This window comes from Beta vulgaris, chromosome 6 (genome assembly GCF_026745355.1).
Source record: "Beta vulgaris subsp. vulgaris cultivar EL10 chromosome 6, EL10.2, whole genome shotgun sequence".
Classification (NCBI taxonomy): domain Eukaryota; kingdom Viridiplantae; phylum Streptophyta; class Magnoliopsida; order Caryophyllales; family Amaranthaceae; genus Beta; species Beta vulgaris.
The window spans coordinates 5,474,966-5,492,764 of NC_079207.1; the positions used below are offsets into that span (position 1 = coordinate 5,474,966).

Consider the following 17,799-nt stretch of genomic DNA (forward strand, 5'->3'; position numbering starts at 1 on the left):
GTTGATAAGCTCAGACTTTCTCATGTCACGAGCAATGACATACATTACTCAGCAACAAACTCTACACAAAAGCTCAAGAAACAGTGGAACCCAAATGATCTTAATTCTCCACCTCTAATAAATTGAGATTTGTAATGGCATAAAAAAACAATTGGATTGAAGCATAAGGTATTCATTCTCATAAATTCCTCTGTGTACAGTATCAACAATAATTTCCACTATATAATTAGCTGAAAAACTAGCCTGCATTTGCTTATCGTCATAACAACATCATAACCCACAAAAATAAAAATAAAAAAAACTGACCTATCTACAAGGTGCAGTGAGAAAATGGCAATAGATATAGATGCTGCTTCACAAAAAGGAATAAGAGATTTTTGTACAACAGTTATTAGTAGACTTCCACATTCCATTGTTCTGCCTTCTTGAGCTGCCTCTTGTATTCAAACCAATCAATGCCTGAAAACAAAGAAATAAAGAACATATCATCAATAGAAGTTGTATGTACGTGTTTAGAAGAACATCGGAGATTAGATCCTATGTACACTCGGGAGCATGATCTATATCATACTCCTAAATGCGCAAACACTAGACGAATATACACTTCACAATAAAGGAAATCATAAGAGTTTATTGCACAACATACTCCCATATTAATAGTCTAAAAATAAATTTGATTCCAGCTTACCTTCTGCAGCAGCCAACGAAACCATAATGTCATCAATTCCTGATTCCATTCCCTTGAGCCCACACATGTAGACGAAAGTGTTGTCTTTCTTAAGCATTTCCCATAGCTCATTAGCATATTGTGCCATACGAGTTTGAATGTACATCTTCTCGCCTTTCTCGTTAGTTTGCTCTCTGCTAACGGCAAAATCCAGCCTAAAGTTGTCTGGAAACTTCTCCTTCATCTTCTCGAATTCCTGTCATCATTATTGTTAAGAGTTGATGAGCAATGTCGGTTGTAAAAGTGTAACCATTCGGATAACAGTTTTGATTGCCAGGTTTCATACGATAGGTGATGGAAATGTAGCTCACCTCTTTGTAGAGCAGAGAACTGCTGGTGGGTACACCCAAGAAGAGCCAAGCCAAGCCGTTAAACTACAAATCAGATCAACAGCAATCAGCAACTATTAAGTTGAAAGATTTACCAGATAGAAAAATGAATAAAAATCAATCTGATTTGAAATTGCAATGGTTGTTTGCGAATTGCTGAAGTAGTCGTTTTCACTCTTTTGAGTGTAAGATATCCACTAGAACAACTAGCAAAACATAGGAAGGTTGAATAGTAATACAACACAAAGGTGATTCACATAAGTTCACCAGATGCAAGTCTGAAGGAAAGTGTACTTTATGTTTAGCAAGACAAATAGTTTATGGAATTATCTGATCTTCTGCTATGCAAACTTCCCATGTCAAGAAAGAACTTCTAAAAGACAGCCAAAAAAACATATTCAACCCACCTGGTAATCCTCATGCTTTTCAAAGAACATCTTCCACAAGAATGAACGGAAAGGAGCAATTCCTGTTCCAGTTCCAAGCTGCAACAATAAATACATTTTCCATTACGTTAGACTTGTGAAGGAAATTATGACAACCGAGGAACACTATAAATTAATACCACTACTATACAAGCTCACGAAAGGAGCATACCATGACAATCGTAGCATTAGGGTCTTTGGGCATCAACATTTCCTTTCCAACTGGCCCTGTTAGCTTCACTTCAGAACCAGGTTTCAAGTCACCTGCATAGAGTATAAGAGTTTTGAGCGGTAAAGTACCAAGTTCAAATTGTATTTCGTCTCAGATAGGTATATATAAGTAACACCATCTAACTTATCCAACATTCTGTTCACCATATATCGGATTTGAAGTGAAACCAATCCCATAGGTTTCATTTATAGAAGTCTTACAATACCTCTTTAAAGAAACACCTTTACACATCTTATGACTTATTGGTAAATTCAGAGGATCTGAGCTTATAAGCACAGTAGCCTTGTCATGAATATCTATACCACTAGAGTATGTGATAAAGCAAGTTCCAGAAAACATTGAGAGTTTGGCATCCTTACACAAGAAGTTTGAGCAGACTCCCTTAACTTCTTCTCCAGCGTCATTGGTGTAGACAAGTCGTTTTACACACAATGAAACCTATAATCACAGAGAAAACATTTACCCTGAGAATATTGATTTAGAGAACTGGCAATAACAAAAGATTATTTGCTGCTTTAATAAAGCATGATTATACTGGAGCAACCAAAATGCCAAAGATATATCATTCTATTTCCCTTCCTTTTTATTCATATAGTTGTACATTGACAATGCCTCAATTATCAGAAATCATAATGTTACTCCAGTATCATAATCTAGTAGGGATTGAATCATACAGTTTTTGAATCACCAAAGTCACCGAGGGCACTGCTGGCAATCGAGTACAATCTCAACTTATGGGGCTTTCCATTCTTGTCAAGACCATCTGCAATGACCCCAACGGACTGCCCTTCTCTGTAAGGGATCTCTCCTACAGAAACAAGCAATCAAGTTCAAAGTTTGAGTGGAACTTATACCAAAAAAAAACTTGCAAAAAGAAGATCATGATCACATATTCACATAAGTGACAACCCTTATTAAGTGTTAACATAGTTCATGACTGACATAAAAATACCACATACCAATTGCCAAGTTCTGACATAAGAAAACCACATACCAATTACAAAAATAATTAGTTCACAACATTTCTGAAAGTTTGATATATGATCATAAATGTCGTATATTAGATCACTTATGTTCTACATTCATATCAAAATTTCACTATTTTAACATTTCTCATTGATGATGTTGATCCATGATCTTCACATACCACAATTGTGATCCTTCCAAAAACATCTACGACTCAAAACACAACATTCGTTCTTGAATATACAATCATAAAAGTTCAAGGAGTATGAACATAATAAAGTTCATAATAACAGCTACAAATCAGGAATTTCTCTGGTCTTAACCTATAACAAAATCAGGTCTCATCTACTAGCATGCATGTAGATTAAGCTGATCATCAATAAGATTCACTATATCACAAAGAATTCAAAAACACTATGTGATTATATATTTACCCTGAGTCCATATATAATATGTCACACACTCACAGTTATTATTATCGAAATTATGTCACAATGTCACATAAGTGGTAGATAGTTAATTCTGGTAGTAATTAAGTGAGAATGATGAGATGAAACTAATGACAGTAAAGTAAAAAAAGTAGTAAGAAATAACCTTCATGGGAGAAAACCATGTGCCAGGTTTCTCCAGGTGCATCATCCCCAGTGATTTTAGTGTTAAGAAGACATCTTCCAACGTAAGGATTCTTAGGCTTATACTTGTTCACAACCAAATTTTCCTCCATTTTCTTAGAATGTTTCTCAACTTTAGCAGGTGCAGCTGCAGGTGCCTCCACATCAGAGGTCACTTGGGCTCTAATGGGACCCACTTTACCAGTTGCAGATACATTTCTGTAGTACAGAGGAACCTGCAATCAATATATATACCCACAAACACAATTCAGAATTTCACATTACCCCGAAATTAAAATACTTCCTCGTTTTCATATTATTCGCTACACTTTTCAATTCACGGACTCCTAGGCAATTTTTGGAGAAGAGAGAGGTAGCAAGTAATTACTTTTCACAAAGGAAAGTGTAGCGAGTATTATGGAACACCAAGAAGTATTCAAAACTCGACAATCCCAGATAGTATAAACGATGAAAGTTACCTTCTTGAAGCTGATCTTCTCAGGGGAGATGATGGAAGAAGTTCTTGAGGAAAGAGAAGTAGATTTTGTAGAAGGGAAAGAAACTGCAGCAGTTACTGCAGCAGCCATGACTGTGTGTATATTGGAAGAAGAATGAAAATAGGAAGAAGAAATGAAAGGAGAGACAGAAAAAACTGTTGAATAGTTTTGATTATTAGCAGTTTAAGTGTTAGTAGGAAAGAGATAGAGAAAAGGAGTGGATTATGTTTTGGGTGGAGGATATTGAAGGAGCAAATGCAGTGGCAGATTGAAGATAAGTCTATGTAAAAATCTCCATTGCCTTTTTTATTCATGTGTTTTTGTGTGTGTAAGGTTAACATTCATGGGACCCCTTTTTTTTTTTTGGCGTAGACGGTTTTTGTGGTTAATTCATGATTGTTCCTTTGATTTTTTTTTATTTTTTTTGTATGCCTGACGTTTACTCTTTACATGTAACCTATCGTTTACAACACCTCAATTCTAACTACTAGGTCAAGACATCTTTGATAATGATTCGGTCGGATTCTTCATTGTGTGAGTACAAGATGATTTTTTTTGTCATGTTGAGTTGGTGACTTTGGGCCAGGGCTATCGCGGACTAAATTGACTGGCCCAACGATCAAATATAACCAACTTCGAGTGAACGATGAACATAACCTTTTAGCAAGGTTTGGGATGTTAAGTTATTCACGGAATCAAATATTATATATTGGCTGAAAATTATTCGGTTTGTATCATTGTATACATATTAGTGAAATTATTCGATTAGTATTATTGTACACATATTAGTGAAAGTTTAGTGTGATAATATGGGCTAAGAAGGGAGGAGGCTTAGGAATAACTTCACGAGGGTGTTGTATGCCTACTTGATTGGCAAACAAATGACCGATGATATCTAGTCATAAAGGTCATATATCCAATCATGATTTATTTTTCAGGAAAATCACAACAAGAAATTCGACCTATACAACTAGATATTAGTGAAATTTTATCTACGATGATGCACTTGATCGGCAAATATGCAAATCTCTATGATGTACCGAACAACCGTCTATGCTGTGAAGAGAACCAGCAACCTCCAAAATCACTGGCATTTAGCTTGGGATGGAGATTAAGCCCAAGTATAGAAAGAGGATTTACACATCTGGGACTTTCCACACTTCAGCTTGCCTGAATTTGCAAGTGATTGAAACCATGTCGCCGTTCAGAAATATAGCAAGAGATGACTAGACACTAAGTTCAAAAGCTGTAAAATCCATCATAAATTAGAAAACCTATGAAGCAAATTGAAACACTTGCTGATTTTCGCACAAATATAGCGTCTAAAACAGCTGTACAGAAGTAACACCTCTCTAAAGGGTGAATCACTAAAACTAACTAAGAGGTGAACATACAGGGATCTAGAATGCACATACAACAATGAAGGACTTGCAACCCTTGGAGTCAGCAATGTAGGAGGATATGCTTACATCTGTGGAGCACCAAAAACAAATAAGTCAGCATAAATATATATATATTCAGGCCTTTTCTACCCAAAAGGCTGTCAATAACTAGAATTCCAGCTTTCTGCAAAGTCCTGGGACGATATTCCTTGACTTGCCAGCTGCAGCCTTCACGGGAGCCCCAGGGCAGGTATCAGCAACACCCAGCAAAGGAGGTGGTGAGGGTGGTGTATGAAGACTGCCCGATTCCAGAGGGTGGTTTTCAGCAAGAAATTCCTCTGACTGTTTCAAAATAATGGCTTCCAGAAGAGTTCCATAAAATGAATCCAACAACAGCTTCTCAGACAGGGCATCTTCATTTTTGTTATCCTCATTTTTGTTAGACGTTGGGAAATCGTCACTATCATCATCAAAATTGAGCCGTCGAGCAACAATTTTCTGAGACTCTTTCAAAAGCTTTCTACAAACTGGGGCAAGAAGCATCTTATCCGGACCTGGGGCAAATGGATCAAAAACACCCTCATCTGGTGTGCGAGGGCTCCCATCAAGACCTAAATCCACCACTTCTTTATTACTTGTGGAATTGAAGCCATCCACCTTTGGTGATTGGGGAGATTCCAGTGACAAAGGGGTGCTAGTCACAAAAACAGCATCCCCATTTTCTCTACAAGGAGTGGGTGTAATCGGGCATAAAGCGGATGCTTTGGTATTTCCTTCCTTACCAGCTGCTGTTGGTGTACCACTATCTTTTGAGTGAAATATCACATTTTCATTTACTAGAGCACAAGGTTCCAAAGGCTCCTCATAGACACAATCTCTTTTCTTCGATTTCTCATGCATCACTTGGGAATCCATACCTACCAGTATCCGGAATAAAGAAACTAATCAACTAATAGCTGAATACCAAAAACCTAACAAGAAATGGTAAAGAAAAAGTCAACAAACAAAAACCCTTAATTGGGATTGCTTTCTTTTATTTTAGGGGGAACACTTATCTTATGGTAAGTTGGGAAGGGGATCACGTATGAACTTCTTTGCTAATATCAATAACAATACATGGTAATGCAGCCAATGGGAGTACCCCCAACAAATAAATCTGCACAGGTGTTTAACCTAAAATCTGGGAAAAGAGAATCATGCAGGCTTAAATTTGAAGGGGGGGGGGGGGGGAAACAAAGGAGCATATGATAATTATTTAGACCAAACTAGTCATTAAACCAACAATTTGTCAGATAAAATGCTGGAGAATTTCATTTCAAAACACTTATGGTCTGATGGATCTAAATTTGGGAATGGAGTGTGATACCGAGATCAAATGGACCAACTACCAAATACAAGTTTCAAAAATCTAGAGAAATGCGACTCACGTTCAAGCATCATCAACAGCGCTCAGCATATGATCAAAAAAGACGGAGCCTCGAAAAAGCAGAATCCCCTTAGTGACAGGACTAATGCAGGGATGGGCTGGAGAATGATTAGTAAAGTGAATTTTCAAGTTCTCCACTCAGTTAGTTTCCTATCTTCAGAACTCTGCTTTCCAGAGTGAAGCTAAGGAATGCTTCCACTTATAAATTGGCTCCTAACATGAAACATCATAAGCATGGACATGAAGACGAATAGCAAGTGATTAATATCATTCCTCACAATCCGGTGAGGACCAAAGAGGGCATTCATCTATTATCAAGGATATCCTTTCTACTGGGAAAGAGCATTGTATAATCGTTGATGTAACTAGACAGCTAAGACAGAAGCCCATAGCCTGTCTAATTGCTCTACTAGCTAGGAGAAGTGGATTAAAAGCCCATTAGGCTGTATTTCTTTGTGTCTGTCCAGAAATAAGGTCAAATACCATAATTCAAATAACAATTCTAATCACAGCCAATTCATTCGTCGTGTATGTTCTAGCATTTCAGAACTCACATATATTTAACAATTACCATTTACAATCATATTCGGATATTCTTGTTCTTTAAAAAAAAGACTTCCTCTTTCAACAACTTATTTTTTACACTATCACTGTATCACACATATCCCACCTCGACCATCAACCATTTATTTACAAGTAAGGAAAACCATTGCCATATTAGATTCATCTCAAGATATAATTGCAAGATATGAACTTTTTTACTCATAGATAAGAAAAGGGGTCAATGGTACTAACAAGTGCAGAAATCAAGCATCAAGCCATTACGAAGAAAGGGGCTAAAGCTCATTATATCCAAAGAGGTAAAACCCACAACACCTAGATACACTCATGAAACTGCGATTAACAACACCCCATAAGTCAAAACTCAAGACACTTACACCTAATAAACTAACTACACCATTGAGTTACTTGAAAACTCAATACACACTTAATTTGAGCCAAAACTCATTACACTACCTCTATGTTAAGCTGAAAGTCATCCTTGCATTAATAAAACTAAAATCTTCACCAGAATCTAAAAACAAGGCCTTTGCCACATACCACTAGGTAAATACATTCAATTCAATTAAAAAAAAAAACACTTCTTGATCTCCCACATCAAAGGAAATGCAATTGTGCAAACAAAACAAAACAAAGCAACACCCAGATGTCATAACAGTATCACAAAAACAACTAATCCACCAAATCACTCCAAATCAGATCAACTCCAAGAAATCAACAACCACAATAAAATCACATATATGAAAAACAGCAAGGAAAACTATACCCAAAAACAATATAAAATGAGAGAATACAAGAGAAGAGAAATAAACCCATAATTTTAAGAATGAAAAGTCGCAAAGATTTATATCAAGATTCCAATTTTATATGAAATGACATCAGTTCTAGGTTTTAGAAAGGGGAAAGAACAAAAAAGGTAAGCTTACCTTTATCATGAGGAAAGCCGAAGCAAGTTGGACAGTGAAATAAGGGCAGGCGGCAGCTGCGCGCGGAAAGTGTGGTGATGTGCGGAGCTTGTGGTGCGTGGTGCGTGGTGCGCGCGGGAGATTGGCGAATGAGGAGAAGTGGTGGGAAGCTGGGGGTAGGTTGGCGGGTGCAGCGGCGGTTGCCGAAAGTGAATGCGAGGGTGAGTGAGGTGAAAGAACTCAAGAAGATCAGAGAAATGGGTCTGGACTTTTGGCCTTTTCGATTATGCTTTTAGGCCCGAGTCAGCTTTATCAACTACTAAACTTTATTTACCTGGGACGAAATAATAGTAGGTTGTACGAAAAGTGAAAATGACTCCTTTATTTTACCATTAAGGGCCTAGGCTATGTTCAGTTCACCTTATTTTTGCTTATTTCAGATCTAATCAAATCAGATTAGATCAGAAAAAATAAGTTTAGATCAGATCAGTTCAGATCATGCTTATATTTAAAAATCATTATATCTTTCATTACATATTAGTAAAAATTATAATAATTGAATATTAATAAAGTACTCATTGAGACGAATCAAAAAAGACCCCACATGACTATATTTTTTCTTATATATTGAGAGAAATCTAAAAGATAAGATCTTGTAATCAGATCAGATCAGATCAGATCAGAAAAAATAAGTTCAGATCAGATCAGATCAGATAAGTTCAGATCAAAAAATTTCAGGTGAACTAAACATAGCCTAAGTCATTAACGATACGTTCTCTTCACTTGAATAACTCTGAACTGAACTAAATTTATTGGACCTGGTTGAACTTATCCAACTTGATTTAACTTATTGAACCTGATTGGAACTTATATGACCTGATTGGAACTGATTGAAACTTATTTGACCTTATTGAACCTGATTGGAACTTATTTGACTTTATCGGATACGGATCGTAAATTTTCATTTTCGGATATTCGAAGTATCCGAAACATATAAATTTCAGAAAATCTGATTCGAACATTCGTTTTCAAGCCCGTATATCCGAAACATCTGATAATCTATTTGGAAACTTAGTTTATCCTTTAAAAAATTGCAAACGACCCGATCTGAAAGTTTAGACATCTGATCTGCTCCGACCTTAAATTTTTCGAACCGAATCCATATGATATTTTTCCTATCCAATTTTTTTGGATATTCGAATTTTCTGATCGGATCTAGTTGGATATCCGGAATGAACACTCCTTAACTTGGCTTTCGTGGTTTACAAGTGTTTAATAAGGCAATGTTGGCTAAGCAAGCTCGGAGAATCCTCACCAAACCGGGATCCCTTATGGCCAAGGTTGTGAAGGGCAAGTTTGGTTGGAAGAGATACCTCTAGAGGTTCTCTCTCATGTAACGAAGGATAATTTATCATGAATTAAAAAAGGCACAATAATTTCATGTAAAAAAAAAAGTTATCGTCTTCATTCATTTCAGTGGCTTGAGCTAAACCCCCAATAACGGCAACTTTTTTTTGTTGTCATGTCCCTCTTGTATTTTTATTCCATCCTCTATTCATTCCATGGCTTAAACCCAAAAAGTACTAAGGGGGTGTTTGGTTGGAGGGTTTCAAGAAAGGAAAAGGGAATTAAGTTCCTTGTTTCCTTTTGTGAGTGTTTGGTTAGTGTGTTTTTTCAAACCCTTTACCCCTTTTTCTTATTACGATTACCCTCCTTTTCCTTAGATTGATTCCCCACCACCCCCAAGGTTTGGGATTACCCCATATCCCTCTACCATATTATTATTATTATTATTATTATTATTATTATTATTATTATTATTATTATTATTAGTATTAGTATTATATTATTATTATTATTTATTATTTATTATTTATTATTATTATTATTATCATTATTATTATTATTTAATAATAATTATTATTATTTATTTATTATTATTATATATTTTTATTATTTATTTTTATTTTTACTATTATTTAATAATATTAAGAATAATAATTATTATTATTATCATTATTGTTATTTAATATTATTAATATTACTATGTATTATTTATTATTATTATTTATTATTATGATTATTATTTATTGTTATTTATTATTATTATTATTATTTTAATTATTATTATAATTATTTTATTATTTTATTTATATTTATTATTATTATTATTATTTATTTTTATTTATATTTTTATTATTTATTATTATTATTATTTGTTATTATTATTATTAAATAATAATAATAATTTTCTATTTTATTTGATGTTCCTAACCAAACAACATTTTTAATCAAAGGAAAACCCTTTCCATTCCCCTTGTAACCATTTCTCATACCCTTTTCCTTTCCTCTCAACGAACCAAACGCCCCCTAAATGTTTTTCAATGTTTTTTATCATCTGGGAAATGAAAATTACTAATTGCCTAGACTTCACTAAAAAACAAAATAGATATATTAGACTAATGGCTTCTATCATATATAATATTAGACTACCAAGCAAGATTTGACCTAGTGGTAAAGATTTCGTCTCATGACTTAAAAGTTATGGGATCAAATCTCTCTAGGGGCTTCTTGGGGGTGAAGTTTCCCTTACTATTCCGGTATTCCCCTTCCCTCCAAGGAGTCTAATTTGCAACTCTGGGTGGTTATATCTGTGCGAGGTGTCAGTTCAGTATGATCCTTCATCTTACCAACTTCATATATACTACCTCCATTTCTTTTTAATCTATACATTTTCTTTTTGGTCTGTTTATTTTTAATTTACACATTGTTGCCTTTTCTATTTTTGGTAACATGCCACATATACTTTATACTCTTTTTCCACCCATGTCATTCACTTTTTAATATTTTTAACCCACTTTTTACTTTTATCTCTTTCCCTTTCACTTTATCTCTCATACTTTTGTACTCCCTCCTTGATTATCCCCAAAGTAAAGTGAGTAAATTAAAGAGAAACAAAGAGAGTACAATATTAGACAATAAAAAAAACATATATTTGTTTAATATTGTATTTACAAATATTTAATTTTATGAAAAAGGGAGAATTGGCAGTTGGGTTAATAATATAAGAGAACGTATTGTGTCGGACTCGTCCGACCATAATCTTTGGTCGGACGACTTTCAGGTGGTTCCAATTTTTTTTCAGTTAGTCTTAATTCTTTTTCAGGTAGTCTTCATTTTTTTCAGGTAGTCTTCATTTTTTTTCAGTTAGTCCATTATTTGTTTCAGTTGGTCCATTATTTGTTTCAGTTGGTCCATTATTTGTTTCAGTTGGTATACATATTACGAAACAAAGTCCAACTGAAAGAAAACAAAGTCCAACTGAAAAGAAAACAAAGTCCAACTGAAAAGAAAACAAAACACTAACCTCTGCTTTCTCTCACTTTCTCCTTCTTCTTCATTATTAAACAACAAGCTGAGATAGAATTTGTAGGAAAGAGAGAAGGAGATTTTTTTTTCTCTGAATCATCTGAATCTCACAGCAAGCTGAGAAATATATGCAGAGAGTAACTCCATTTCTTCTTTTTCTTATGAAGGACCTCACATTCACATTACATTATAAAGAATAAACCCATCTCTTTTTCTTCTTCTTCTTGATAGTTCCATCTTCCTTCGCCCCATTTTCTTCTGCAGCAATATGCTGCGCTTCTCTTTCTTCTTTTTCTTCTCAGATCTGGCATCTCCATGATCTTCTTCCATGTCTTCATCTTTCTTCTTCTCCATGTTTTCTCTTTTAACTTTCGATGTCGGATGCTATGAAGGACCTCACATTCAGCCATGAAACTCTTAGAAGCTCTGTGACTGTGAAGATTAAATATCTTGATAGCAACTATTGGTCCAGCCATGAAACATACTTTTAAAAATAGCCTGCGCGTTTTGATGGGCTCAACCCGTCCGACGGAAGGTATTGGGTCAGACGGTGTGACCCAATACTTTCACATAATAAAATATTTGATGTATTTTTTTTAATTAGGAAAGATAGTTGGTACGAAGATTAACCGGCTACTCGTTTGCAGACACGCTAGCTCATAGATTGAGTACAAGGCGAAACAACCAAATTAAATGTCCAATATATTGTTGCGGATGAAAATTCGAACCTTAGACAATATCCGGAAAATTCGAGATGGTACTCCACTAAGCTATCACCGAATCCTAAAAAAAATTAGATGTATGCTTGCACTGAAAAGTGAAATTACCCGTCGAAATTCGCCACAACGCTTGGACATAAAACGATGCCGGAGGACTGAAGAACACCGGTGAAATCGCTTAACCAGGTAATCTTCTCCACTCAAATTGAAATCGAAATTGATATGAATGTATATTATACAATATATATAATAATTTACATGCAACTATATAATATCAGAAATTATTTGTTATGTCAAATAAATACAATTCCACCAATTTATTTTAATTCAAAGGTTTCATATACTTTATGTGCAGTGGAGATTAATCTGGTAGCTTATAACGGTTATCTTCGAATCATTTCTCTTGTTTAAATGAGTGATGCTTGAAATTCTATACAAAAATTTGGAGCACGGAGATGTTAATTGTTAGGGTTACTGCATCATGTTTGTTTGGAATTATATAAAGTAAATAAGTTATCATTTATGCGTAATAGATAATAATTGATAATAATTACTTATGCAAATCTCAAAATATTATTTAAAAATCAAGAAATATGAATATCATAGCAATGTGAGAATATCTTATTTGTTGAGCTTGTAACGAAAGGTTTAAGCTACTTGAGCTTGAGGGTAGTTACAAATTGATAGTGCTCACAGATGTTTAGCATTATGTTGGCGCTACCGCTTTCCAACAAGTGAGGGAGCCTTCGAAAGGCGCTTGAATGTTTATGAATAAGCTAGTATCAAAGAACTTCCTTGAAAGGGTAAAAGCGAGTAGTTCATACTTGATCAATAAGCAGAGGAAGTCTTATGATAGCAATGATGTCGGGGAAGGTGAAGGAAGCGGAGGAAAGGTATGGAAACGAAGAGTGAGTTCGCGTTTTCTTGCCAAAACTTTCCGACATTGGGAGTATTTGGCTTCTTGAGAAGTAAGGGGGTATAAATCCTTCCATTTGTCTTCTTTCCTACCATCTGTATCAGAATAAGGGAAAATCAATTCCTTCCTTTCCCTTCTCTTTCTTTCTCACCAAATTAGCCTATCCAAACAAACTAGCGATTTTTCACCCTCCCTTGAATGAGGATTGGATTACACTTCTACTCTCTTTTTTGTCTTCTGCTTCATAAAGTTCTCATTTTCGTGTCCTTACTTGACTGAGGTTTTTGTGATCAGGCATGGAACTTTGCAAAGATAGCAAGAGTTAGGTTGAAATTGTTGTCTTGTGAAAATTCGCTTGTTTTGATTCCAGCCACAGTGAACAATATAGCCGCAGTGAACAAATTAGACCTTAGCGAATCTAATCACTTTAACTTTAGTGATTTAAACTGATTTTCGTTGATAAAATCATCATATTTATGATTTAAAGTGATATTTTCTGATTTTCTAATGCTTTTCAGTCATGCAGTACTGAGTTATACTGATTTTCTGCTGATATGAACTAATTTTTTGCTGATTAAGTATGTTTTAACAGATTAAAACTATTTTTTTTTACTTAATATTAATTCTTGTTTTTTAAAAGTTGAAGTGAATAGGGTTTTATCATGCTTCGTATAGTAGTATACTAGAGCATGATGAAAGTGAATTTAATGATTCATTACCAATGAAACTTTTGCCTTTTCTCCTATCTGGTTTTCCGTATTTTTTTTATTTATCTCTTTCCTCTTTCCTCTTTCTTGCTTCTTGTGGCTAAGACAAATGTTTATGAGAAACTGAGGGAATATTTTTTTCTGTTGGTTGGGGGATGAAAAGTTGTAGAGATCCTTCCTAGTTGTAGACATCTATAAAAGATTTCAAGCTAATAGTAATAGTGTTAGCTGCTGCTGGTGGTAATAGTGGTTGGTGTGGCCATCTTGAACATCCTTCTCCAATGTGCTTTCAAATTGAAGATCATAGTAAATGATAGAGATGCATTAATTTTTTTGAGGAATTTGTATGCACGCAAGTTATAAGCAAGTGATTTTGGCACCATCATCTTCGTCATCTGTGTGTGAATTTTATTGACAAATACTGTGGTTATTACAGATTTCATGTTAATGCGTTATCTTATGGAGATGGAGTTTCTAACTCTTCTGCTTCAACTAAACTTTGGGAAAGATATACATAGGCAAAAGAGTACACTTTCTCTTCCGAGTAGTGACGTATTTAGTTATGTAAGGTGATTGAAATTCCCTTGGTTGATCTTTTTTCCTTTCTTGATGGAAAGTATCAAAAGGGAGATGTCTTTCATCCATAGTCAAATAGCTACATGTCCTGCTCAACAGTCTACCTATTTTTTTGGGCCATTTTTCTAGCCAGATCCTATTGTCAACCTCAAAATGGTCGGTACTTAGCCGAACAATTCCGTCCATCATAGCATAACTCCAAGAACAAAAACCAAACACAAATTCTAAACCTATAATGTTTGAAATAAAAAAAAAATTAAAAACCAAGGGAATAAGTTTGGAACCAAACTCTACCCTAATTTAAACACTTGACTAATATCATGGCTCTCCTCTATCAATATCTATTGATTAAGGTAGTGACGATTATATATTACTTTCTGGTTTGGATTCGACGAATGCACTCTAGTTGCTTCTTAGTTTTTGGACTGGATAGTAGTTTTGATAGTGGGTCAATTACCAGTGGTTAGTGGTAGAGATAGTGGGCCACTACTTCTCACTTTCTTTGTTTAGTGGCTGATCTTTAGTTTGTAATTGCTGCACTATAAGCCTTTAAATGAGGCTTTCGTGTATGATCTAGAAAGAGATTGCAGTTCATTGTACCTTGAGGAGATTGACATGTACCCATTTTGCTGTTACTCTAGTATATTATGATATACTTTGATATACAAGTATACAACTGGTCTCCTATGTGAGACGTTGCAGTTTGCACGCTCAAATGTTCGAGCGACATCATTAGTAAGCATTAACATATTATCAGTAATTGCTAATGGAGTTTTTTCAGTAATCCATTTATAAAGTAACAACTATCCCATCATAACCAAATTAGTGCTTATTGGTAACCCTGTTTATGCATTGTTAGTAACCCTAATTACACCATAATTAATGCCATGGCATGTCGCAGATAAGAATCCTTATATGATATTTATATTTGTTAGAATTTATCTTGAAATATATCCTACTTTGACTCCCAATAAGCAAACTCACATTTTTATTTTGTGGACATAGGGAGATTAAAAACTAAACATGAGTAACTAACAAAGAAAGTAAGAGGTGTACTAAATGACCCGCTTTTTACAATTTCTAAGTTCTAACAATTATTAAAACAAAGGACCAACTAAACTCCATTTGTCCAATCAGAATTTCCTCTAAAACACAAATGCTAGGAATCAGAAAGTAATATGTAAAATATCAAAGCCAATCCCTCATATTTTAGAAGCAACTCAACAATAAACCTTAAGATGCAATGTGGTGATGGTCGTCTTTGTCGTTGCCCGGTTTATTTATACCAGTTTCATCTTGCTTGAAATGGTTGTTGATGTTTGACGACCTTTGTAGGGTATGCTTGTATATTGGTACATCCCACTTTCTTTGTGTTTGAGTTCCTTAACCATCAGCATAGAATTGGCAGACTGTCTTCCTTTTTGATAGTTGAACTCACATCATTCTTCCTCACTTACATTACTATCTGATAAGAATTTGACTCCTTTTCAGGCATGCTTTTTGACACTTTTTGATCTTCTCTATTCCTCAAAGTTGTTTTCTCTATCCTATACCAGTGTGGCACTGACAATAGTGGTTAGGAGTGAGGTTCCAAATGCAGCGCAGGACTTGGGCTTAAATTATGAGCATATTGGAGGATGTGTATTGGAGTAGTTGATAGGGAAGGTGCTATTCTGATAATGTGTGATAAATTAGATCGAATCAGGATCTGACTTATATAGCAACCTCTTCGAATTGAAAGTTCAGGCTGATGGTGTTTGTTCCAGAAGAAAAATGTTTGGTCTGCACTCTGCAATGATTTGCAAATTGGCAGAAGGTGTATGCCTGTGACTACGCACAACCTGTCAATCTGTCTTTTGTGAAACAATCAGCAAAGCATACCTCATTACCTTAATGGCCATTTTCGTTTTTGTGATCCACTCTGTTATACCATTCCACACCTTAGCCTTTATGATTCTTGCTAGGAAGCTGGCTCCAACTGAGTGGATAAGTTATAAGTGTTATGTGATCAACATATGTAATGGTATATCTGCTTATCTAGATTAAGGAGGAAAAGGGGATATTACGCATACAGACTGCCAAACTCTTTAGTTTTCTAGAAATTTCTACACTAAACTTATGGAGCAACTTCTAAGTACTACTGGGGCCAGAATAGAGAAAAATCAGAGTCTCGAAATTATACTTCATTTCTAAAAGACTTGTCCTTTTGTGTTTATGCTCTCGTATAGTGTGGTTTACATACAAGATTTTATGTGGTTAAGTGTAAAAGTTGCTTAAGCTGTCTATATGACCTAATCTAATCGGATAGTCAATTGTAGTTTCGTTATGCACACAGCTTTGCTATGGGATGAGTTGTGGTCGGAATCAAATTGTTCAGATTGTACATAAATGGTCAGTTGGATACTTGGATGTTGACATCCTTCTAGACGTGGAAGGACACAAGCATCATTCATAGCCAATGCATGGTTGCATTGCCAACCAAGGTCAAGGAATAGTTACAACTTACAAAGATAATAACCTCAAACAAAGTTCAATATTGTAGCGAAGCCTATGAGCATCTCAGGTGTCGGTAGAATATTCTAGATAGAACTTAGAGAATTAAGTTTCTCTGTTTTCAGGCTAGCATATGTGGTGTTACGGAAAAAATCAACTTTTGGGACTATGGATGATGACAAACCCAAAGTTTCTCCTGGTGAATGGGCCATAAAGTCACACTTGTGAGTTGTGATAATCTTTTGGAGGTTAGTGAATTTTTATTGTTTATGAGAATCATAAGGAAGTTTCATAGGGCTGCCCAAGGCCCTCCAAGGTCCATTCATATCTAGAAAGGACACCTAAGCCTTATATTCTTTTGGCAAAGGTGGTAGTGCTTACAAAACTTATTCATGAGACTTATTGTGATTGGAGAATGTCTAGATTCACTCCAGAATCCCAAGCAGCCTAGGTTACTCTGCTTTCCCTTTTTCTTTTACTGGTCGGAAGATGACAGTAAATCCAATACCACTCTGGGCGGTATCCATCTTTGAGGCTTCAATTTTCCTTATAATTGTATTATCTCGCTTGAAAGTAGATAAAGCTTGTGCTTTTCACCAGCAGACCTGATGCTGTATATTTGATTGAAAACCTAATACTAGTATACTACTAAGGTTTTAATAACTACTTTGCTTTTTAATTGACCTTGAATAATACTAATACTTATTAATGACGGTCCCATGGCACAAACATGCAAGCATTTAGCAGTTGCACATTTTTCTGAGATATTTTGCTTGGTTAGTTGAAGGCGTTGGGATATTTTCTTTGGTGTGTTGGAATTTGAACTTGCATGTCTTCTGTTTGATGTTTTGTGGAAAGCTAATTTTTTTTAATTTTTTTTTGCTTGGGGGGAAGGGGGAGGTGGAGAAAGTTTAGAAAACCTCACATGCTCACAGATCAATTAAAGAAGATTGCATTT

At 35.1% G+C, this 17,799-nt stretch overlaps 2 protein-coding genes across 3 annotated transcripts; both read right to left on the reverse strand.

The window, feature by feature from the left end:
- Positions 1-156: 156 nt before the first annotated feature.
- LOC104895187 (ferredoxin--NADP reductase, chloroplastic) lies at positions 157-4,040 on the reverse strand. Its single transcript, XM_010681624.4, has 9 exons — positions 3,770-4,040; positions 3,274-3,526; positions 2,388-2,521; positions 2,073-2,151; positions 1,654-1,745; positions 1,464-1,541; positions 1,039-1,101; positions 689-923; positions 157-459 (listed from the first exon to the last, which is right to left on the reverse strand). Exons 1-9 carry the CDS (start codon positions 3,875-3,877, stop codon positions 392-394), a joined length of 1,110 nt encoding a protein of 369 aa, XP_010679926.1. The 5' UTR covers positions 3,878-4,040; the 3' UTR covers positions 157-391.
- Positions 4,041-5,064: 1,024 nt separating this feature from the next.
- Positions 5,065-8,368, reverse strand: LOC104895188 (hypothetical protein). 2 transcript variants are annotated; one of them, XM_010681626.3, is made up of 2 exons: positions 8,083-8,368; positions 5,065-6,140 (listed from the first exon to the last, which is right to left on the reverse strand). In XM_010681626.3, the coding sequence occupies exon 2, from the start codon at positions 6,082-6,084 to the stop codon at positions 5,338-5,340; it is 747 nt and encodes a 248-aa protein (XP_010679928.2). In that variant the 5' UTR covers positions 6,085-6,140; positions 8,083-8,368; the 3' UTR covers positions 5,065-5,337. The 2 variants fall into 2 exon arrangements, with proteins under 2 accessions (XP_010679928.2, XP_010679927.2); XM_010681625.3 differs by having other exon boundaries at positions 5,065-6,086; positions 8,083-8,367.
- Positions 8,369-17,799: the final 9,431 nt, after the last annotated feature.